Genomic DNA, 26,562 nt, shown 5'->3' with positions numbered 1-26,562 from the left:
ATAAACATCTTTGTAAGCTAACTATGAATCTATCTCTCATTTTGTGTAGCTATACAATTTTTTTAGCACGGTACACTTTCTGTAATCAAATAGTAACCCTATGGATTAACAGTATGTAGATAAACAGTTAAGAATTCGAAATTTTTTATAAATTAACGATCGGACAATGCGTTTTTTTTTGTCTCATAAACGTTTACAATTAGGTAGAGTTCATAAACAGTGAAGATGCCTTATAGCTACTTCGCAATTCTGGTAGTGGGCGTGACCGCAGTTATCTGTTTTTCTGAAGGAAACGGAAATCAATTGTGAGCCTACTTGGATAATGCGATCGAAAGTATCGAGTTACTTGCGAATTTTTGATATAAAACATTTTTTTTAAAGGTTCATTCTGCAAAATTTAAAACAAAAAATTCAACATGCACAAAATCGGTTCACAACAATTTTATGTATTGGAATTATGTATTTTTTTAAAGTAAATAAAATGAGTATGTTATCTTATAGTCCGTCCCAGTAAAAATAATTCTTGAATTCTTGAATTAGTTGAGAAGCCCAAAGAACCCTTTTGTCAGGTAGACAAAACAAGAAAAAGTTAGTTACCAATGTGTTTTGGGACTTAAATTTTTAAATTAATAAATAAAATTTTGTCCATAACCTAATGATTTAAGAACTGTATTGTTCACTCAATTCACAATTCACAAATTAACAACAACACAATTCAAACGTATTGAATTCACATAAACACGACAATAGACCGGACGTAGGTCGGACATAGCTATAGCTATAGTAATCCAGAGATGCGCAAACGCTCATCAAATGTCAGTCTCACGAGACAGATATTTGCAGCGATTTGTGTACAGTCCACATGATTTTAAATTATTTATTGGAGACTTTTCTAAAAAATTTGGTGCTCTAGGGCTTTCAGACCTTATTCGTAGTTTGGCTGAGCTTTTGAAAATGAACAGATATTCCCACACTACATGTGTTAAAGGGTTTGCATGGACCCCTAAACGCAAGTAATACCCACTACTTCGAGGCATAACATCGAAGCTTACCTTGATCATATGATACCAAAGAGCCAAAATATTTTAACAAATAAAAAAAATTTGGTCAAGTCTGTTAACACAATTTTCATTCGCTTAGTTGAGGCGAATGCACAGAAACTATTTTCTTTTGTAAATATAGGTAGCTTAATATTTGTATTATTAAATTGCATACAAGATGAATAAAAAATATTGATTTTGGACTATTAAATCTCATATGGTCACATTATAGGTGTTATGTTACAATCAAACCACACCATTATGCCTGTCGGGCGGACATTTAGTTCCGGCGATTCACAAACTGTGAGTTTATTGACAGTTATTGTTACAATTGAACGACGTTATTAAAAAAGGTATCTTCGATACCCTCATCATGTTTTTCGGAGATATAAATCACAGAGAAACAAGAAAGCGACATGTATTATTTACGATATAGTACTTGAGTATACATATTGCAATTCAAAAAAACAAAAACATTATGATTAAGCACTCCTAAATGTTTGTTATTTAATTTGTAGATTACCTTTGCCGTTGGAAACATTTTTATGTATAAAACGAAAACAATTATTAAATCGGCTTTATCAAATCCTTTGGCATATATAAAAGTATATACTTTATTTCGATATTTCAGTCATTCGGACATCAAATGATTTGGCGCAGTTTTCTTCATCTCGTACTTGTACGTGATATAACAGTAACAGGGGCAATTGTGGTAACATCATTAGGAGATGCGAACAATCGCATGCTGACCACGCTTCCGTTTCGTTGGCCACAAAAGATCTTTTCAAGCCACCGTGCCCATTGGAGCAGCTTTTGTTAAATGATGTAAAACGCGACGGATATAACGACTGTTTTCAGATAACGTGCAAATTAAACACTAATAGTGATTTGTTAAATCGTTTTCATTACATATTCGGTTGAAATTTTGAGGTATTCTTTTAATAAGTGAACATGTCTTCATAATGACAAAAGTATTCGGTGAAGTATGGAAAGGGTTTTACTTAATTCGATAAGTTCTCATGTGTACGTAAACTCAAAGGGTTCTATTGTGTTTCGTAACATTATCTAACCACCGTTTCCCGAAATGTCGATATCTCAATAAAAATCTTTAGAAACTGCAAGGATCCGGGTAATCAGAGAATTCTTTATGTGCACATCCCGAATGTCAAAGTGCAATAAAAGGTTGCGTATGACTAAACCCTAATTTTGGTTTTGGCGTGACCCCCGTCAACGTCTTTTTTTTTAACAATTTACACTTTTTTCATCCAAATAAACGTAGGTAACGGTAAAGATGTCACAGTGCTCACATTTTAAAATGAAAAGTTGATAGGCTAGTTTTTTTTTTATATTCACGAAATCTCCCGGAATCGCTTCCCTTTGAATTTTGTTATTTTTGATAATAAAACTTATTTTTGTTCAATTGCCACTCGAATTGATGGGCTAATATTTTTCTCACAGATATTAAGATCCACAGATAAAGTATACCGTTGCTACTGCAATAAAGATTGCCGGTTTGATTGATTTAAATAAACCGTAATTAATTCTTCGGATGTAGATGCTTTAATAACAGAGAATCCATTTTGAATATAACTTAAGATAACTAGTTTCATGTTGGCATAGCGAAGGGATCGTCTCATGACAAAACGTCAATCATGTTATGAATTTTTATCATTATTTTGATTCTCCTTCCAATGTGAAAAATAATTCCCTAATTTTAATTGAGTTGGCTAAAAATTTGCATATTATCGATAGTTCGACCGGGAATCTACAAAGGGAAGCCGGCTATGAAATATTCATTCGGTTGATTTTCCAATGAGAAGCGTTCGTGCATGAATAATATTGTTTATTTAATGGTTACATCGGTTTGATAATTGAATTATTAATTTGGACATGTTATTTTCATAGTGCAATATCCGTTTGGATGTTTTTTTAAGTGTTTCGACTGTGCTGAAATGTTCTTCGTGTATAAAAGCTCACATAAAAATGTGTTTTCGTTTTCAAAGATGTATTATAATTTTAAAAATTTTTGGTCTAATAAATACAAACTATTTTATTAAACCATATAAAATGCTTATGATATCGTAGTTTTGAGATTTATGATCAAACTAGAATTGTCTTTACTAGTATATTTGCTCCGACTATTGTTCTAGGAGTGAAGTTATTCTTTCTGAAAACGAAAATACTTGTGCAACTTGTACATACTTAATGTTAACGTAATAAGTGTCATTATTGGAAGAGACGAGTGCCATCACCGACGTCTTTTTGGTTAATGTCTCATTGATTCAAACTTAATCATCGTGCGAAAGTAAAAATTGTAACTAAGAGCCGTCGCATCATATCTTATCTTATACCTTTAAAAGAGCAATTCTTGTATATATATATAATCTGAATCTCAGAAACGGCTCTAACGATTTTCATAAAATTTAGTATTCCGGGGATTTCGGGGGCGATAAATCGATCTAGCTACGATTTATTTTCAGAAAATGTTGTTTTATTCTTGTTTTCAATAATCAACTCTTCCCGACATCTATTGGCGAATAATAATACTATTTTTCTTAATTGAGGGCAACTAACCGCTTTAAAGAAATAACAAGATGGCGTTATAAAAAAAAAAAAAAACGAGCAAAGCTCGGTCATCATCTAGTGTTTAATTAAGAAACAAATTAATTTAAAAATTTTATGTATCAACAATGACAAAGATGTACATTATTATGACTACATCAAGGCAAAATATGCATATTTAATAAAATAAAATTTAAAAATACTACTGTTGTACCTATTAATTTTAAAATACACGTAATACACCGTTTTTTTTAATACATATCCATCACTGCCACGTCGTGAGGATTTGAATAAAAATCATCGAATTATAATTTTGAAAACGCTAATTTGCAGCTAATACGTCACAGAACAATCCGCTGCATTACTGTCAAAATATCCGTCATATTCGCGTGACATCCTTTCATTTATGGTCACCCCCTTCGGTTGAGGATTACTGATGTGCCGTATTACATCTTCATTTCGGTAGGCGTCTGGTCACCCCACGCTTACTGCTTTGTCACAAAAAAATGTTATTGTTATTTTGTTTATTGCCACCGTTGATAATATTTACACGATTCGCGTATGATCTCTGCTGACAAAGAGAACGCAGATGTTATAATTTTTCGTTGAAAGGTAGTTGATGTGAGCGGATCTATCGGTTATTTTGTGAATTATTATCGTTTTAGTTCACAATTAAATATTTTAATAATTCATTCTAGTATCTATATTTAGAATCTGTGATCGATGGTAATATCCTACTTAGTTTCGGGATTTCCGATTTCCGTCAAATATTGTAAAAATGATAACAATACGTTTATTCCTAATTTCAATGTTATATCTATATGTATTAGAGGTAAAATTCAATTAAATATTTTCCGTAGATGAGTTGTTGAGTTGTCAATCGAACACCTGGTCAAGGTGACACTATCTGTTTAGTTCTCATTTGTCATTCGTGAATGATGGCATTTAATTTAAAAACAAAAAAGTCTTCTGCAATTCGTTAATTTTCTGTACTAAAATAAAAAAAAGTATCGACCCCAAAATAGCTATCGATTTAATATTAAAACATATAACACGTATGGATATGTCGGCACAAAAAATACATAGATGGGGAAGCTCGCCCCAAGCTCCCGTAAACATTATTATTAACAGACACTTATCAGTTAATCTTACACCGTTGTACAATACCGGCTAATCCTAAGGCGTGATAGAAATTTATCTTATACCAACTACATTGTCACTTCAACCCTCGATCCCTATTGATTGTTTGAGCGATGTACGTCGATATTTTGAGAACGCAATGAATATAGAAGCAGATTTCTGTACAAATTCAAAGGAGGTTAAACGTTTATTTTAGTATCTATGCTTTTTGTTTTTTTGATCAGACATACCAATGTGTGGCAGTAAAATAAAGTTTTATTCCATTTGCTGATTCTGTTAAATAACTATCTCTATATATAAAAATGAATTGCTGTTCGTTAGTCTCGCTAAAACTCGAGAACGGCTAGACCGATTTGGCTAATTTTGGTCTTGAATTACTTGTCGAAGTCCAGAGAAGATTTAAAATATGAAAATGCTCGGAATTGAAATTAAAATAACAATTTTGTTTTCCCTGTGATGTGTCCCCCGTCGGACGGATTCCTTTTGTTTGTTTTAAGTCTATTTTATACAAAAGTTTAGGTGTTTTATTTATCGATTGAGGAACTACCAAGTCTGCCGGGTTAGCTAGTACTCTATATAAATAGAAATTTTTTGGAGTACGTTCTTGTGATACATCCAGTGCGTGAATTAACATATCATTATTTTTACTGTATAAAGTACTAAGCCTAGGTTAAACTACCTAACAAACTAAACGCTACAACATTTTTTGTCTTAAAGAGAGCTATCTGTACGAAAATCTCTTTAGGAGCTCATAGCGAGATCGATTTAATTCTGACATTGTCAATATCAGTCAAATCCTCTATAACGAAGACATAAACGATCGATTAATGCTGTTTTTTTTTCAAATGTAACCTCTGTAAAATTGGGTCGAAAAAGTCACTCAAAAATGTTCTGAAACTAAAATGTAGATAAATAAAAATGAACATCTGTAATTAAAACTATTTTTACGGTTAATCTCGAGATTACGATTATTAAAGTTATATCGTGTCCGATATTTCGATTGCTTTACGGTTTTCGTAGTCACGGACGACAGCTACGAACAATGTCCGTTCTCTGTACAGCTTCATAAGCCATTCATTAAATTGTTATGAGACTCTGTACACTTGTTGTTTGCACTCTAAGACTGGCGCGCGTGTTATAATACAAGATATACATGCTCTTAATACAAGCCGCAATATTAATCAAAGAGGAGCGTAACCGAATTATATACACTGGTAGTAAAAAATCTTAACGATAAATTACTTAAATAAAAGAGATTTTACCAGAAATTTTATACACTATATCTTATTTAGTAGGTCGTATTTTTTTTTCTATTTTTTTTCTCTATATTTATCTGCAATCGGCTATATAGTCATAATCAGATGTGTTCCAAGAGGTTCGAGTTGTGGATGACATTACATTAAAAGTCATCAATTACAGCAGTAAATTAATTTTTTTCTAATAAATTAACTATTTGGGACTGACTGTTTTTAAACACAAAACTAATTTGAATTTTTTGACATGTTAAGCAAAATTCACTGTAAAACTTACTCACGAATCGACTCAGCGTTTCTTGTTTTCGCTTATTTTTCTCGGCAAATTCATGTTCGCTAAAACGTTGCCAGAGTTCACAGTAGGGCAATATTTCATCTGAGCTGGCCAGAACAATAATAGTTTGCGGAATCGAAGCCACGGCACGTTCGCGCCACAATGTTACCACCCACCAATTTAAGAGGACCTTCCTCGTCCCGCCCACGATACAACAATTAGCCGATTTCAGGTGGCAGTCAAGCGTATGCACAGCTCATTTGGACTGGTCGATTGTATACCATCGCCAGCATCCGTGTAGACAAAATAACGAAATAACCCGAAAGCAATACGATATAGCGCCGCTTATTGGGTTAGGTTAAGCGTTGTTTACACTGTGTTCGCGGCAAAGGCGAATGGTGATTTCGCCGATGCCAAGTTGCTAACTTTGACATCGTGTTGTTATTTTAAAACGGCCCATTGGCTTCGTAAAGCAAATAAGTCTAAAAAACTACCAACGAGTGCTGTGTAAACGTGCCTTAAAATGATACGGCAGTGCTGTAAACAAACGTGGTGTAATCAAAATAAAATATAAAAAAAAAAACAAAAAAAAAAAACTTCATCGGTGACAGAAAAGAAAAAGTTTGTAAATAGGCGAATAATTCCGGATCCCACCAATTGTCACCGTGACGAGGCAGTCGGTGTCTTTGTCAGGCGGCATCGGTATTTTTTGCGAGTGTAATCTTCCACTTAATCCGTTTTAACGCGTCCAGATGTGGATGTGCACATCGCCTGGCTTCGCTCCCGTTTACAACGATTTTATTTGCCCTATTTTCATTGTAATTACGGAGAGATTATTCTATTCCAGATGCACATTTTGCTAGTTTAATTTCATCAAAGATACCGGCAAATATGCAAACCGTATTTTATTAGAATTCTAATTATAAATTAATAATACAAATAATATTAGAGATTTTATGAACAGTATATCAGTGATATTCTTAAAAATACGAAGACTAATACAATCTATTACAAAATGCAACCAACCCTATTGTTCACAGATCAATGAATAAACGATGTCCATTCTTTGTTCCGATCAATAGGGTGTCTTTGACATTAGATCAATGGAACACTGCACCCACTAACTTTTCGTGATGCTGCCAAGTAATGTCGACTTAAACTTTATAATGCACGTCATAGGGTCGATTTTTGTGGTGAATAGTCTATTGATATAATATATTTAATTAAGCATGTGGTTGTACTTTTTTGCGCAATGATAACGTCAGTCCGTGGATATCGTACCCTGTCAGGAATTAGTTCGTTTTGTCTCCGTTTTAATGGTCGAAACGTGACCGTAAAAGGCATCCCTAATTTCACAATAATTTGTTTGGGATTATGTGACAAAGATTGTGAATTCCAATTGAAAGTTCACGGTTAATTTATGGACGGTGTGAGCGCCGACATCGCTGTGAATATTTGCCGATTGCCGACACACCTATTTTTAATCCTTGATAATTTATCATGGATTTGAATTATAAATAAAAAAACTTATTTTATATTCACGCATAATGATATCCGTTTTCATATTCGCTTGTTGAAATAGAAACGTTATATAGAAAGTTGTTGGAAAAAAAGGCTTTTTTATTAGGGATTTTATATAGAAAACAATTGTCATTTAAGCGATAAAGAATCAGTGTTAGACTTTTTGTTGATTTTCTTCAAAAATGAATTACTGTTCGTTAGTCTCACTAAATCTCGAGAACGGCTGGACCGATTTGGCTAATTTTGGTCTTGATTTATTTGTGGAAGTCCAGAGAAGGTTTAAAAGGTAGATAAATGAATGAAAATTCTCCGAATTAAATAAAAATAACTATTTTGTTTTTCCTTTGATGAGTCCCCCGTCGGACGGATTCCTTTTGTTTGTTTTTAGTTTATTTTATACAAAAGTTTAGGTCTTTTATTTATCGATTGAGGCACTACCTACAAAGTCTGCCGGGTCAGCTAGTTCAAAATAAAAAAAAGGAACGAACAAGAATGCAAAAAAGATGTATAATCACATTTTTATTCGGACATACGTCCCGGAAACAATTCTTTTCCTCGGTCGGAAAAACAGACAAGGAAAGGAAGCCCGCCGAAATGTTAGCACGATTTATGGAAAAATCTGTACAGTTTGTCTAGACTTGTAAATACACCAAAAATAAAACAAAGAATAGAAAATTCAGGCTGATACCAATTGTTTTGTTGCCGAAAACAACATTAAAATTTTTGGAAAAATGGAGCGACTCAAACAAAGTGCCTATTGTTTCGGTAAACTATACTTCAATGTTAAAAAAAAGGTTTTTACCAAGAAAGCCTTATTACCTCCTCGAAAGTGTCAATATAGCTTTCTTTCTATAAAAAAAACGATTTATCATTGATTGATAAAAGAAAAATATTCGTAATAAAAGCCTTAAATTAAACAAATTAATAAATAGTAGAAACAAATGACACACGCTCATCAAAATAGAAACCATGTAGGTACTATGGGAGACAGAGACCAATTTATGAATTAGGACATTTACTTATAGAAGTTCTATACAAATTCAAATTTCGTCCTTAATAATTATCTCAATATGTGTAATCGATGACTTTTTGAAGACGGACTGAATGGGCTACAAATATTTCCAACAAACGAAGACAAAAATTGGGTTTAATAAACTACTTTATTTATATATTGCTTAGATGGGTGGATGAGCTCACGGTCCACCTGGTGTTAAGTGGTTACCGGAGCTCATAGACATCTACAACGCAAATTCCGTCACCCACCTTGAGATATGAGTTCTAGTGTCTCAGTTCTTACAGTACAACGGTTGCCCCACCCTTCGAACCGAAACGCATTACTGCTTCACGGCAGAAAAAGGCAGGGTGGTGGTACCTACCTGTGCGGATTCACAAGACGTCCTTTGTACCACTAGTAAAACTTTTTTAATTTTCGAATATCAGTACCGGTGAAAGATAAAGTTTGACAAATAATCTAAAACATTATCTTAGCTTTTTTAATTTTCGAATATCATTACCGGTGAAAGATAAATTTTGACAAATAATCTTAAACATTACCTTAGTAAATAGTAATACGGTGCAATTTGAGGCAGGCGTGCAGCGGCCGGGTAAATAAGCGCTCACACAAATTGTTATCTTGTGAAACGAGTCGTATGATTCGCGCAACGACGCGTGGTTACCGCAACTGCGCTCGGCGCTCTCCAACTGTATGTAGCAAGGGATGGGACCGATGTATCGATATGTGCGTCTTCTCGCATTAAAACTGTATAATCTCAAAACTTACTAAATTTTACAGGTGAGTGCTTTAAAGGCTTAACATATGATATCTATCTATATATATAAAAATGAACTGCTGTTCGTTAGTCTCGCTAAAACTCGAGAACGGCTGGACCGATTTGGCTAATTTTGGTCTTGATTTATTTGTGGAAGTCCAGAGAAGGTTTAAAAGGTAGATAAATGAATGAAAATGTTCGGAATTAAATAAAAATAACAATTTTGTTTTTCCTTTAATGTGTCCCCCGTCGGACGGATTCCTTTTGTTTGTTTTAAGTTTATTTTATACAAAAGTTTAGGTCTTTTAATTATCGATTGAGGTACTACGAAGTCTGCCGGGTCAGCTAGTTTTTAATATTAATCATCTTTGCAACATTTATTTTTTAGATTTTACCATATTACATTATCTGTCTTTTAAAGTAAGATAAAATTATGTATTAATTTTGTTAATAGTAGTCAAAATATAGGTAAACTAAAAAAATAATATCTAAAACTAAACTACGCTCTTTTGACAGTCTTTATGAGAAAAATACTGGTGATACCAAATTATTCCGCCTGTTAAGTCAATTTCGAATATTTTTGGAAATTTTACACTTTTAATGCGAAAAGACGATTTCCGATTTTACAATGAAGTTTTTGCAATGCTTAACAGTGTTGACTAGCTTCGATGAAGTCTAAATGGTATTTAAAAACCAAGTGATTTCGTTTGCAGAAATATTTGTAGTTATATCTAAATTATTTGTTTTATACGGACACACTACATTGTATGACATTAATTGAGTAAGTAAATGTTACTAGGTTTCTTTGAAAAACCAATTCAAATATTTTTTTTATTTAATTACATTTCTGAATAAGGCATCCGCGATTAACGCAAGCTTAATTACATGCCATATATTTGTTGAAAGAAAATGTAATAATTTAATAAATTTCTTTCAGTTTTAATCATGCACTGCCATAGAGCCTTATAATATCGATATAAGAAACGAAGTACATCACTAAATTTCATGAAATGTAATTTTCTGACGACTGCGACTCACGAACGTTTGTAGCTTTCCCGAGTATTCTGGGAAATTGCGATCTCTGAGCGGTGTGCAAAATATGAGATCAACCCGCACTCCGTTTAAATTGCAGAGTTTTTTTTTATTATTATTATTTCATGCCGCAGCGGCAACCGCTTGCTGCAGTTTAAAAGTCGTATGTAGGTTACGTTTTTATGGTTGAGGAAATTACATTTTTAACGTATTTTATTTGTCAGTTTCAAGATAACTATACTATGTAACTATACTTGAGACCTTAGAACTTATATCGCAAGGTGGGTGGCGCATTTACGTCGTAGATGTCTATGGGCTCCAATAACCACTTCACACCAGGTGGGCTGTGACCTCGTCCACCCATCTAAGCGATAAATAAATAAATAAATTATTGAATTATTGCAAAATTTGCAAGACAAATAAATAACAATATTGACATTTTAGATTTGGTGCGTACAAAGTTTAATTTATGAGTGATTATAACGATAATTCACAGGGCACGAGCCCCATTAGATCGGTAACAAGTGTCCACGCAATACGCATCCTTGGTCATTCATCGATGACTGATTGCGAACACATGCCGACGGCACTCGCTAACTCATCCACCCCGAACTTATTTAGGGTTACCACGCTATATATTTTCTAGGAAATATAAATATTTTACATATTTTTTTATTTTTTTAGCATTTCATAAAATTGTTTAAGATATAAATAAATATGTTTGTGACGTTTTCACATGCCAACTTATTAAATGTAATTTATTGGAATGAATATGTATTGATTAAGTAACATCAGCTGTAAATTGTTACGATGTTTTATTATATTTGTACGAGTATCTACTCGCCAGACATAGAGATAAGCATTTTGCGATTAAAATCTATTGTGTGAATAATCACCAGTTCTGGAGTGTCAATCAGTTTCCGATAATACTACGATAGACCATTTATATGGATAGCAAAGTTTCTTAGATTGTCAGTAGAATTGGTAAAATGAACATGCATTTTTTCTGAGCTCTATATTCGTAGGCAACCCTAAACAAGACGAGGGTTGTTACTCTAAGATAATTATCTTTTTTACTGAACGATCCCGAAGCAGTTTTAATAACGTGATAAATGCTGCGGAAAGGCTTGTCGGTGACGCGTAAGGAGGGTTTGATGCAGGGCCGGATTCCAAAGATATTGAATTAAATTTTTTAATATGAATATCATAAATGGTGCTATCTGTTTACATGATATTTAGACATTTAACAGTAGATATTACTCTAAATTTGTAGAAGTAGGTAATTGATAATATGTTCAATAAAACTATAACGTTTACATTATTAAATTAAGAATTATTGGGATCTTTGCAGACTTATGCTTCACAGTATTACACATGTGTACTAAGATTCCTCATGCCTACTATTACTTGATACAGTGATTTGCCCTACTCAGATCACAATATATCTGGTAAATATTTATTATACTAGTAAATTGTTTATCAATGTACAGTTACTATGCATTATTTATTTAATTACTTTTTTTTGGTTAAAGTTTATACTGTACTTGCATTTTTCGAAAAAAATACTGTAAGGTTTGTCCTTGTTTTTATTGAAGCAATAGGTTAAATCGATCATAATAAAAGTATTCGAAGTTAAATATTAAATTTCAATCAATCCTTATTACGTCCCTGTTTGTCTAACATCTAGTATTTATTAATACTTTACTTGTTACGTTATTTTTATTGAGCAACAGATGCATTTTATTTTTGCGCTTAAATTCTTTGAATCTCTTTTCTTGTCAGGGGATGATGAAGTGGGTATCGTTTTTTAATTTCGCGCCAAATTACGCACTTGCTTCCTTGAGTTTGCGAGTTTGACTAATTCTTACTAATGGATAACGCGTAGACATTTCTTTTCGTTGAACCAATAAAAGCGATGTATTTTGAGCTATAGCATAGCTTCTATCGCGGGCCTTGAGCGCGGCGACTGAATCAGTAAATTGTTGTTTTAATATAAAATTATTATTGTCCATTTATAAATGCATAAGTTGATAAAAAATGCTATGCAATAGCTTTACCGCGGCAGTCTCCGAGTGCCACACATGTTTTATTTTAACTAGTTTCAACTAATTTGTTATTATTATTTAGGTGATAATCTCGGTTTTGTTTTTGGGGTTAACAAAACGCAATACCTACTAAAACATTTTATGGTTTAATTTTGGTTTGATTTTACGTTTTCCGACTACAGTCTTCACAGTCTCCACGTCTATCGTAGTATAGGACCATTTTAAAAAAAACGTAACTGAAAAAAAAAACTCTGCAAACATTGTCTTCATTAGTCTCTTTAATTTACTTTATAGCGAAGAGCACACAGCATAACAAGAACGAAGCAATCTTGAGCCGCGAAGTTAAGACGTCAAATGTATCGCAGTTGGCTAAGTTGACCAGTCGTTGTGGCCTAAAAGATAAGACGTCCAGTGTATTCGTATCTAGCGATGCAACGGTGTTCGAATCCCGCAGGCGGGTATCAATTTTTGTAATTAAATACGTACTGAACAATGTTCACGATTGACTTTGCACGGTAAAGGAATAACATCGTGTAATAAAAATCAAACCCGCAAAATTATAATTTGCGTAATTGCTGGTGGTAGGTCCTCTTGTGAGTCAGCACGGGTAGGAATCATCGCTCCGCCTATTTCTGGCGTGAAGTAGTAATGCGTTTCGGTTTGAAGGGTTGGGCAGCCGTTGTAACTTTACTGAGACCTTAGAACTTATATCTCAAGGTGGGTCGCGCATTTACGTTGTAGAGGTCTATGGACTCCAGTAACCACTTAATTGTGCACACATTAAAAAAATAATAATAATAACGTATCGTGAAATTAAGTCCTATTTTCTACTTATCATCTTCAAGGCAGCCCTTCATAAACAAAAATAAATAATTTCCCCTCAATACCCTTGTGCAGACGCCGTTGCTTACTGTAGTCATTTATCAAGTTAAAAGCCTCAATTTAACGGTAAAACAAACTCCGAACCCTCTATCGGTTGAGTACACATCTTCTGACACCTATCATTTCGTAAAGTATTATGACTCAATCGAACTCCGTGGCTATTGTGGTGTCTACAAGCAAATTGTGGGTTACTAGCCCTCCTGTGTTTTGGTTATTACGGTATAGTTAATTCGTAGTTGAGAAAATGCACGCTGAAATAGAATAGAGGCTTATAATGAAAGACATTAGACGTTAGTGAAGCGAAATAAAATCTAGAAAGGTACATATTTGTTGAAGGAATCAAATGGAAAATAGAATTAGCTACATACTTAGTATAATATTTGCAATCATTGGCTTTAATTACATTATCAATTCATGTAGGATTAAAGCTGTATTAGATATTAGTATTGGATGACTCATAAGAATACATATTGAATAATGAAACTCATGTTGTTTTATGCCATATCTTAAAAGCGCCATCTAACGTTCCGATATTATGTCCATTTGTAAAAGTGTTTGTATTTTTTCTTAGATGGCGCTAGTAGTCAGCTTACAATTTGTTTTAGACTTAGAAATTCTTTTGAATTACGGGATAAAATAATAACAATATTATAAAACTGTTAAGTGCCAAGACGTTAAATTCAGAATAAGTTTGTAATATAAGAAAGTAGGTATTAAATATATCTCAGCAACAACTATTATGTTATTAAGTTACTATAGAGTACATACAAGAAGCGCTCAGTAAGAATGGTATTAATTAAGTACAATAAAAATAAAAATTAAATGGAAATGGGTTCATAATAATTTAATCAAGTTCGAAAAACAAAATATGTCTTCCAGTTTTGTTTAATTGTTTGTGAGGGTATTTTAGTTCTAACATGCATTCATAGATGGCGTTTAAAGAAAGTAACCTTTCTCAAATCTGTTGCTATAAAAATAATGACAATTACTTTACCGTCAACAGTGTGTAGCTTCAGAAATCTGCAAACCGAAATTAAAAACAAATACATAGAAGTCAGTTTTTTTGTATGCAAAAGTTGGCGTGCATACGGCTCACATTACTTGATGTGTCAAGATAGGTGGTGGCATTAATGTGGTAGTCATATTAACTTACATGAGATTTACCGAGAATTACTCACTACTAGCTGACCCGGCAGACTTCGTAGTGCCTCAATCGATAAATAAAAGACCTTAAAATTTGTATAAAATAAACTTAAAACGAACAAAAGGAATCCGTCCGACGGGCGACACATCAAAGGAAAAACAAAATTGTTATTTTTATTTAATTCCGAGCATTTTTATATTTATCTCCCTTTTAAGCCTTCTCTGGACTTCCACAAGTAATTCAAGACCAAAATTAGCTAAATCGATCCAGCCGTTCTCGAGTTTTAGCGAGACTAACGAACAGCAATTCTATTTATATATAGATTTAGAGCTATAAAAAAGATAACCAATGATTTATTGTACATGATTGTACTTTGCCTTTTAAGCATAACAGAGTAGAAATGTGCCGTACAATCCTCAGAGAGTCAGTATCTTCGAATAAAAATCTATACTAATATCTAAATCTATATTGGTTTTTACGGATGTTCCATTATAACTACTGAATCATGCATCCGATTGACTTGAAACTTGGTATCCATGTAGAAAATACATATACTTAATGGACAGGCTAATATTTATATGAACGCTGGACTCCCTAAAAATAATGACAATAAATAATAATGTTAATTTTAAATGTCCAGCGAAGCGGGCGAGTACGCTAGTAAGATATAAAATTCTAATAATCGAACGTATCTTTTCAGATTATCGGCAAGAACAGCATACGATGCTGGATGGACGGGACCACGAACAAGACGAACTGGCTCAAACTGGTTCGTTCTAGCAGCTACACTCGGGACGTCAACATGCAGCATGTTTTATTATCAGGCGAAGTATGTTGTTTTTTTTAATACCTACGCTTTTATTAGCTTCAGACGTATGTGTGTTAGTATGTAACGGAATCTTTGAACATGATGCAAAACGTCGGATTAACTCGAAATTTGGCATACTTTAAAGACGGATGACAACTCAGTATTTAAAAAATAAATTGAAAAAATTGGAGTTCAACTAAAAATGATAAATAAAAAATAGTTTAAAAAAACAAAAAAATACGCTTTTATAGAAAATCCAACTAAAAAATAGAAAATAAATTATAATAAATTTGAATTAAAAATAGTGTAAGAAAAAATGATTTTATTGTAAACGAGCGACCCGCCCTCGCTTCGCTTCGGAAACATTAAAACACACATGAAACATAAAAATAAAAAAAAAAGTAGCCTATGTTCATTAGGGACAATGTCGGCTTCTAATGGAAAAAGAATTTTTCAAATCGGTCCAGTAGTTTCGGAGCCTATTCGAAACAAACAAATCTTTCCTCTTTATAATATTAGTATAGAAAAGCGTGTGAGTTCAGATTTTGGTGTCATGTTTTAAGTTGGTGCCGTTCAATGTCTATGGGCTCCGCTAACCACTTAACACCAGATAAGCCATGAGCTCATTTTTCTATGGAATAATTAAGTATTAGCGATAAGACCGCCAATTGTACTTTTTTGTGTTTAATGTATCGCACTGTTTATTTTTTTTTGGTGTACAATAAAGAATACTCTCTCTCTCTCTCTATTATTCACAATCACAAAAAGTCCTTAAATAGAAGCGATATATAAGAGTATTTTTTTTAGTCAAACACAAAATTTGTAAATTCGTGATAATTTATGCTAATAATCTTACTAGACGGTAGGCATCGCTGTTGACTCATTTTTGCAGGTAAGTATAACAGTGATGTGTTCCATTTTGTTGTCTGCTTAATCGTTATAGATGCAATCAAGAACTTCGATCCATGTTTGAAGATAGCTGGCGGCAATCATATTACATTGTCCATTGGCTAAGGGTCGTGAGTACCGATCCGGTAGTAGATTCATTCTCGAAGCAATTGCTCTTGAGTTGTTAGGTCTCCTTTGGAGGCGCTCGGGCAGATGTTAGCAAATCCGACCCCTCCTGGCTGAGCCTTTGCTCGCCCACATGTCCTGTTGAAACTGGAAAGGCCTCCGGGCAACCAGTAATCTTTCAATCATTAAAAAAAAGGTCGTGAGCTGATCAATTTATTTAGTACTAGCGGCCCGCTCCGGCTCCGCTCGGGTCTTTAACAAAAATTTCAACGATATTTGACGTTGTTTTATTTTTTTTAAATAAAAGAACACTTATTGCGGCATAATTATAATAGTTAGACATATGCTGTTGCGACATTTCTTGTAAATAATAATGTGCTCTACAAAGTCATTGTACATTATTTTATTCTATCATCAATAGTTTTCGCAGAGCACGCGATGTAAAGAATATTTTAGATAATTTTTTTACACCTTGGGTTACATTATTGGAGTTTTAGTAAGGATCTCAAATTTTTTTCAAAAAATATTATAGCTTCTGTCACTCGGGAATAGTGTAGCTTCCAAACACTGAAATAATTTTTTAAATCGGTTCAGTAGTTTCGGAGCCTATTGAATACAAACAAACAAACAAATCTTGCCTCTTTATGATATTAGTATAGACAATAAAGAAGGTAGATGAAAAAAAAAACTTAGTAATAATAGTGTACATCGACGTCCGTTCGATGCGGGAGCCCTCGAAAAACGCATTGTAAAATTTGAATCTGGAACGTTGGTACTTCCGGTGGCAGAAAATCGGCGTACGATTGAACAACTGTGACATGCATCCGGTCAATCGGAGGGGAGAGAACAGATGCAATGATTAGATTCACTTATTACTACCCTCGTGCCTACGGGGTTAAATGCTGTTTGACATTATTAATAAATTTAGTGGAACGAAAACTTAAATTGAATATAATAAAGAGTTATAATAATAAGTTTATTATAATTAATATAATATAGTAAAAACGATATATATATTTATTGCTTTGATTGGTGCTCACGGTCCACCTGGTGTTAAGTGATTACCGTAGTCCATAGACATCTATAACGTGAATGCCGCCACTCACTTTGAGATAAGAGTTCTAAAGTCTCAGTTTTTACAGTAGGTACGGTGATTTTCTTGTAGCTCATCAGGTTTATTAGAATTGTAATAACACTAATCGACAACCCTAAGTAAGAGTTTGAGTGACGAAAACATATACAAAACAAGAAACCTACCTACCGAGATAAGAAATAGGTACGCCGAATACTTTTATCAAAAATCTCTGACTACGACCAAGAATTTAAACCCGAACCTATGGTTCAATAATTAGCTATGAGATCAACGAGGTCTGAAGCTTCATGAATTCTTGATTTGTTTCAAACTACGTGCTGACCTAGAGTTAATGATTCATTGAAATTATCATAAAATTTTGTGCGTAGACAATTTAAAGTTTGAAGAAAAATAAGCTTTATTTTGTTTAGTAACAGAATACGTTTTCCAGGAACGCTACAATAAAATTTGTAATTTAAACATCAGCACAGAAATTATTTACATATAATTTTTGAAAACGAAATTCTAATTTCAGATATGGTATAAGGCGACCCGAGATATTCCTTCAGGACAGGAGCTGCTGCTCGGACCCAGGACCCCGCTGACGTTCGAAGTATTTGTACCCAATGCTGACGGTAAGATTATTTTGAACTAGCGACCCGCCCTCGCTTCGCTTCGATAATTTATTATTGATTTTTCCACTATTTAATGGATGTCGTCGTCGTGGCCTAAAGGATAAGACGTCCGGTGCATTCGTATCTAGCGATGCACCGGTGTTCGAATCCCGCAGGCGGGTACCAATTTTTCTAATGAAATACGTACTTGACAAAATGTTCACGATTGACTTCCACGGTGAAGGAATAACATCGTGTAATAAAAATCAAAACCCGCAAAATTATAATTTGCCTAATTACTGGTGGTAGGACCTCTTGTGACTCCGCACGGGTAGGTACCACCGCCCCGCCTATTTCTGCCGTGAAGCAATAATGCGTTTCGGTTTGAAGGGTGGGGCAGCCGTTGTAACTATACTGAGATCTTAGAACTTATATCTCAAGGTGTGTGGCACATTTACGCTGTAGATGTCTATGGGCTCCAGTAACCACTTAACACCAGGTGGGCTGTAAGCTCGTCCACACATCTAAGCAATAAAAAAAATAAAAAATGTCATTATACATATAAACCTTCCTCTTCGATTACTCTGTCTATTAAAAAAAAATCGCATCAAAATCCGTTGCGTAGTTTTAAAGATTTAAGCATACATAAGGACAGATATAGGGACAGAGAAAGCGACTTTGTTTTATACTATGCAGTGATATCGTTACCATTGCTGCTGTGTCGAAAATAAACAAACGGGTAGATTTCATATATTTTATAATTCTCCCAACTTTTGCGACGTATTAGTTAAATATTTGCATAATTGATCCCTAAATTGACATTAAAGTGTTTCACTACGACTGTCTTTGAATTTTAAATTATTGGCTACTCATTTTCCTTTAATTGTAACAACAGTTAAACAATCTAATTATAATTATTAAAAAAAATATAGCCGTTGCAGTTTATATTTTTAAAACGTGATATGCAACCTCTAACTAATAATAAACACTATATATATGTACATATATATGTATGTATACATGTGGAATATGTAAAGACCTGAATTGAATCACGGAGGCACGTGGTTCACGCATCGCTGACCATCCACAGTCCAGGGCGGTTAATTGGAGTCACCTGTCCCCGCGGACTGCGCGACCCTCGCCCACTCGCATTGTTTATATTACTTTTTCATCTACAGGTTGATGTGGTTTACGTGTTAACTAAACACATGTGTAATTAAAGCTATTTTTAAGATTTAAACTCGTGTGTTTTTTTTTTTTACGTTTTGTATACTTTACGTTTTTCGTGACCATTGACGTCTATGATTGGTCATTCGTAGGAAATAATGTAACGAAAAAAAAAAAACGAAACTAAGCCGTAAAATTAGTTTTAATTAGATCTAGGACTCGCGAAAGCCGCACAAAATACACATGTATTAAAATCGTTCGTCTTATGGTCATCGCGAATATACCTATTACCCGGTCTGTGCGATCTTGTAAGAGTCCCTTACGCTACCGACGATTAGGTAAGAAAATAACTTATATACTTCGTGAATATACCTACACAGACTACATCTACTCTCTTCTACAATTCACTAAATTTAAAGGAACTGTGTAATCTAGATAATAAATAAATTGCGAGCTATTAATATCGACATGAACTTAGCAAAAAAATAAGGTTATTCGGGTTCATTGTTCTAAACCAAGATAGTGATATTTTTTTATAATCTAACAGTTCTGCTGTTGAATATAAAGAGCTTTTCACGTCATTACAGATCCTCCCGATCCATTAACGGTGCTTTTAGGCACCACAAGCACCGGTCACCGTCCTCGTTGAACCCGTCGCTTGCGACAAAGGGCTCGACGAGCGAATTAGCCCATAAACACAGCCCACTGAGTTTCTCGCCGGATCTTCTCAGTGGGTCGCGTTTCCGATCCGGTGGTAGATTCTGCGGAGCACTGCTCTTGCTAAGGCCAGTGCTAGCAACACTCTGGTTTGAGTCCCGTGAGCTCATCTACACGTCAAGGAGAAGCTGAGATAGCCTCTCAAGGCTATCAGAAGAGGTAGGAAAAAAAAGCAGCTTTGATTTTCCTATTTATGAAAATTCAAGTGATTTTCAAACGCCATTTTTGTTAATTTGAATATTCATAAAAGCAATTTTTTTTTATTGCTTAGTTGGGTGACCGAGCTCACAGCCCACCTGGTGTGAAGTGGTTACTGGAGCCCATAGACATCTACGACGTAAATGCGCCACCCACCTTGAGATATAAGTTATAAGATCTCAGAATAGTTACAACGGCTACCCTATCCTTCAAACCGAAACGCATTACTGCTTCACGGCAGAAATAGGCAGGGTGGTGGTACCTACCCACGCGGACTCACAAGAGGTCCTACCACCGGTATAAATGCTTACTGCGTCAAAAAATCATAAAACGTATTCATGTTTAAAATAAAATATTAGTCGTGCTATTTAAAAGGTGTTATCTAGATCAAAAAATCTTATCTTAGTTTTTTGTTGGATGCAGACATTAATCAAGAAAATACATAAATAAGGCCTACGACAATTGTTTGATTCGTCGTTTTTTTCGGTTAGATAATATCAGCAGTTTTAAATAACAATAAAATTGAATTGGCTTAAATCGATTGAATGAATATTTTCTATTCGGCTATTATAAAATTATAAACTCTCTACATTACTTTTAAAATTAAGCATTCATATTATTACTATATCACTCATTTTTATTTACGTTATTAACATTGTCAATGTATTCTTAACCACAAACATTATGCTCCTATACATACTCTACAACTCAACGAAAATATTTTCTGAGAAGTTAAAATATATCGGTGTTTTTTTTATTGCTTAGATGGTTGGACGAGCTCACGGCCCACCTGATGTTTAGTGGTTACCGGAGCCCATAGATATCTACAACGTAAATGCCGCCACCCACGTTGAGATAAGAGTTCTAAGGTCTCAGTATAGTTACAACGGCTGCCCCACCCTCCAAACCGAAACGCATTACTGCTTCACGGCAGAAATAGGCAGGGTGGTGGTACCTACCCGTGCGGATTCACAAGACGTCCTACCACCAGTTCGGTTGAGAGCCTTAAACTTCGTATTAGAATAATTATGATAAAACAGCCACTTTCTATATGAAGCGGAATCGATAGAGGCTTACTTTTTAAATTGCAATCTCGACACATAATCTCTTAATAATAAGTAAAATCATCACTTGTTTTCTTTTTTCACGTTTTTTTATTGTATTAAAAAAAATCTACAGTCTGTATTTTGTAAAATCGCAGGTCGGGGGACACACCAGTGCCACGCGCGCCTGCGATATTTAATTTAGATAAATCGGGACGTACGCGCCACCCCGCGCTGTCCTGTGTGAAAAATCACGCATATGCTTGTAATAATGACACACGGCTCTGAAATAGCTTTACTGGAAAATCTAATAAAGTTTAACACCGGTTTTAAAAAATGAATTTGGCTGTATCTATTTATCTATCAGATTGGCTGCCATTTGGACTTGTTCAATATAGTTTCAGAGGTTTTTTTTAAAGTTAATATTGTGTAATATGAAAATTAACACATTAAATAATAAGTAATAAGCAGCTACTGCTTTTAGTGCAATTTCGGTGTAAAGTCTCTTGTAGCAGACATACTAAAACTGTGATGTGAAACATGATAAAAATTGTGGGCGAGTGCAATGAATGTTTTGGAGATAAATTCATAACTATAGCCACGAGTACACGATTTTAATGGAAAAAAACTTTGAAACAACTGGTGGTAGGTCCTCTTGTGAGTCCGCGCGGGTAGGTACCACCACTCTGCCTATTTCTGCCGTGAAGCAGTAATGCGTTTCGGTTTGAAGGGTGGGGCAGCCGTTGTAACTATACTTGAGACCTTACAACTTATATCTCAAGGTGGGTGGCGTGTTTACGTCGTACATGTTTATGGGCTCCAGTAACCACTTAATACCAGGTGGGCTGTGAGCTTGTCCAACCATCTAAGCAAAAAAATAATAAAAAAATATTGCTTTCTTTGTATGTGAATGCTAAATCGTTTATGAACAAAATAAAAAGGATCAGACTTCTAGAAATTTCTATTTTATGTGAGCAGTGATACACATTACCGCGTCCCTGTCTGTTCTAGTATAATTACGTTAGCGTGAGGTCTTCAGACTTCCTGCACCGCCTTCCGGTGGGCCGTCGCCGCAGCCGGCGTTCGTGATTTATGTTTTTTGAATTGTACATAATTGGAACGTTGTTCACTTTTATCACTCGTTGACTTCAATACAGTTTTCGTTTTTAATTGCAACAGTTTTTTTTTTGTGAGAACGAACAACGTTTTATGAATTTAACAAGTAATTCATATAGTCACCAAATGTATGAGATATCGTCATTTATGGTAAATTTGCACGTCATTACGGATCCTCCTGATCCATTAACGGTGCTTTTAGGCACCAGAAGCACCGGTCACCGTCCTCGTCAAACCCGTCGCTTGCGACGAAGGGCTCGACGAGCGAACTAACCTAAGACACAGCCCACTGAGTTTCTCGCCGGATCTTCTCAGTGGGTCGCGTTTCCGATCCGGTGGTAGATTCTGTGAAGCACTGCTCTTGCTAGGGTCAGTGCTAGCAACTCTCCGGTTGAGCCACGCGAGCTCACCTACAAACGTTAGGGTGAAGCTGAAATAGCCTCTCAAGGCTATCAGCATAGGTAGGAAAAAAAAAAGTGGTAAATGACTAGCTTGCTATCAATAGTCAACGGGATATTAATTAAAAAGGCTATTCGTTTAATATTTTTATTTATATTTTATCTATATTGCATATAAAAGCTATTTATGTTTGTAGGCTCTATATAGAGTTCGAAAAGACCCGATTAAATTTGATGAAAATTTTCAGGATATTTTCAGATTGGCTTAGTTGATCAAAGTGATTGTGTATAGTAGAGATAAGTAGAAGTAGGCATAGCGTGCCGATTTCGACTAGTTACTAAATAAAATTCATTTATTCAAACACTATAATTTTTATCGAATACAACTGCATTAAGCAATCAACAGTATACGTGCAATAACAATGAAACAATAAGTTGATTATTCTGGACCCTCATCGTAGACCTTCAACTGTTGCATGACAGACCGATATCCACAATGACTCTTAAATGTCCATAATTAGGATCGATTTGCAGCCTCCACATACATTTGTCATAAATGCTCCCGGTTTCATTGCACAAGACATGATTGATGATTCTCTAAAGCAGCTGACGTATCGCGCACGATAAACTGATTGGGTGAAAGCGAAAAGAGATTGAACTATTCATATGTTGTTTCTACGATTTGGTGATAAGGTATTGAACAGCTATTCAACTGTATATAAATCCGGATATTTTAAATATTAAAACGGATAATGATTTATTTATACATATTCTGAAAATATTTACGAATTCAATATTAGAAACCTTTTTGAAACGTTATTTTTTTCTCTTTTTTCTCTCTCGCAAAAACTATAAAATATTTTAAAGAAATAACTAAATTGAGGCGAAATCGCCGTAAATTATTTTATTGAACTTATAAATTCAGACGCGGTTGCCACATCTGTAGACCAGGAGTAGAAACATATAACAAATTATGACAATTGAATTTTAGTCATCGCCGCAATAAAAACTATAAACCTATTGCTCAGAAATGTGTAACTCAGAATAATAAATTCCGAATCTAGACGCAAAAACATTATCTCATCATCATTATCATAGTGTATTTTTGGAATAGTTCGTATTATAATACGTATCTTTCGCAATAAGGTCCATTTAGGGAATAAATTCACGAAAAAAAAACACCATTTAATTTTTTTTATTACAATCCAATCCAATACTAGATTTATAGATATCACAGGGAGGCCCGAAAGCCTATTTTATAATGAACATGATGGATATGTTGAGATTAATTTGATTATACATATCAATCTTAACATTGTATTCGAAGAAATAATGATCTCGATTTTCAAATGATAATCATTGCTAAAACTTGACAGGTCGGACGATACACATGCATCCTTAGAAGCACTTGCCGTATCCCATCTTCAACTGCCTTTGCCTTCCCAAATTCTTCATATGCTCGTTCTAATTTTTGTAGTACTGACTATGCATATATGGATTGCACCACTAAATCAATTTTCGCCGGAAGGCGTTTGCGCATTCCGGTTCGGAGTGTGGCATAACTTTGTATAATCAGGTTGAGACTTTTAACCTCATGTCTCAAAGTAGAGAACGTAATTTATTTTGTGATATCTATATGCTGTAGTAAGTATTCATAATTAATTTTTATTTTTTGTAATGAAGCCAGCACTAGGGCCACAATGATTTAAATCAGATACATTATTTTTATTGCGTTACGCAACAAATGCGCAATGATTTCAAAAATGTATTCAGTGAGTTTTTGTAAGGTCAAAAAGCTAAATCACAACAATGAAGCAGTCTAGACCGGTCGTTAGGTATTCGAAGTATGTGACATTTGTATTGCATAAATATTCGGTTAATATTCAGTCCGATTATGTTTTTTTTGAATTTAAATGAACGAAAGTAGAAACGTAGGCCAATAACAATAATTGAAAGTGGATAGGTAGATTTGGATTTAGAAATCACTTTGTTCCGTCTCTTCGTGATAAAGCTATAATAATCAATGTTTGAATATTAGGTTATGGTTTAAAAAAAGGAGTTCATATGGATTATTTTGAGTGCGCTCGCCAACTTAACATAATATAGTGTCAAAGTCGCAAACTTTTATTGGGATTACAGCCATTCTATCCCCTAAATCAGAATACATAAGCGCTTCACACAAATTTAGGTACATTATTACGAATCAATACATTTACACATTTAGAAATAACATTTGAAAAATCAATTCATAAAATTCACAACCCGATACAACATAACGGCTTTTTATTTCTGGACACAATTTTTAATTAATGTAAAATTTTAGTGTTGTTCCATTCTCTGTGCGAATATGTTTTCAAAATATCGAATATTATTAAGAAAAAAAAAAGAAAACACATCATATCAATTCGTCTCCTGTCGTCTGCAACAACAATAATATAAAGTTAACCCTTTATTAGCCGTTGCGTTAACGTATGGGCCGCGTGCATTCGTGCGCGTAATGAATGAGTGTCGCCCGTTCTGACATTTGTCATCGCGCAATTGTCGTACAGATTAAAATTGATGACGTAGCTTTGTCGGACGCGACGCACGCACCATTGTTACGTGTAAAAGCCGTCTTATCTCGCTATGCCATTATGTTTTTTTTTCGATTTTCTATAAGTATATTAATTATCGAGTGAAAGAGACAAAGGTGGGCAGATTTGACCCCTAGACTGATTTTGGATTTTTTTTAGCAATAATTAAAAAAGAAACGCTACAGCTTTCGTGAACTATGGCCATTTTATTTCAAGTGTCGACATAATCGTGAACTCAATATAGTATAAAGTAACGAAATATACAGAAAAAAAAAGTAGCGAAATAAATTATTTTTTCTGCAAAACTAATACGAGGCTGATTTAGATCAAACAGTGGCCATAACTATTGTTCACAACAATGCAAGAGACATAATAAAAGCCATCGTGGAATCGCAACGTACGCGAGATTATTAATCAAAAAATTAACCGATAATAATAGCTCCTACCCTCCATTAAGCTGACACACAGCCCGCGTACCGTATTTATTTAACAATCAAATAAATATTACGCACAATAAAATGGGAATATTTCAATTTAATAACGCCGCCCTCAGTAAAGGGTTGATAGCGTCCTAAAGTTTTTTTGTGTAGAGATTTGTACACTATCTTGATGTCACGCGAAATTGAATAATTTCTACCACAATAGACTACAATCGTGACTTCTAAATTTCATTTTGATAATTATTTTTTTTCGAAATCCTCCGGTGAACGCTTTTCTGCTAAATTAATCTGGTACATGGTTTATTCTGTTCCACGTAATAGGATTATATATCAAGTACCCCGGGCTAAGATAGTATCTAGCTTTGTGTATATTTTTTCGTAGCGTGTCTAATTTTTATTATGTAATAAAATAAATAATTTATGTATATCCCTCTCTGACCGTTATCTGTTACTCTCTGGTGTGTCGCAAAGCTTTCATCTTCGTCCTGTATTGTTCAATGTTTTTATTTCTGGCATCAAGGTGACGGTTTTCAACAATGCGGATATTAATTAGCCTTTGGAGATGTCTTAAAAACGTTCATTAACCCATCTGATTTGACAGTTTTGCAGGAAGATATTGACGATCAGTTTTTATCGTGCTTTTGCAATTAGTATCTTAATGCGTTCAAATGTTACGTCTACTTTTATTTGTTTATTAATAATTATTGTATTGTTGACATTTAAACTGTTGGCAGCGTTAT

At 34.3% G+C, this 26,562-nt stretch overlaps 1 protein-coding gene across 3 annotated transcripts in view; it reads left to right on the top strand.

The window, feature by feature from the left end:
* Positions 1-26,562, top strand: part of LOC114248966 (transcription factor hamlet) — a 59,239-nt gene that overhangs the window by 9,297 nt on the left and 23,380 nt on the right. For all 3 annotated transcript variants that reach the window (XM_089740062.1, XM_089740061.1, XM_089740063.1), the window contains exons 3-4: positions 15,363-15,491; positions 18,092-18,191. In XM_089740062.1, the coding sequence (XP_089596188.1) occupies positions 15,363-15,491; positions 18,092-18,191 (229 nt within the window). The remainder of the gene's footprint in view (positions 1-15,362; positions 15,492-18,091; positions 18,192-26,562) is intronic.

The sequence above is a fragment of the Bombyx mandarina genome, chromosome 03, assembly GCF_030267445.1.
Source record: "Bombyx mandarina strain Sakado chromosome 03, ASM3026744v2".
Lineage (NCBI taxonomy): Eukaryota > Metazoa > Arthropoda > Insecta > Lepidoptera > Bombycidae > Bombyx > Bombyx mandarina.
Note: the sequence above shows the minus strand (reverse complement) of the source record. Positions and strands in the feature narration are given on the sequence as shown.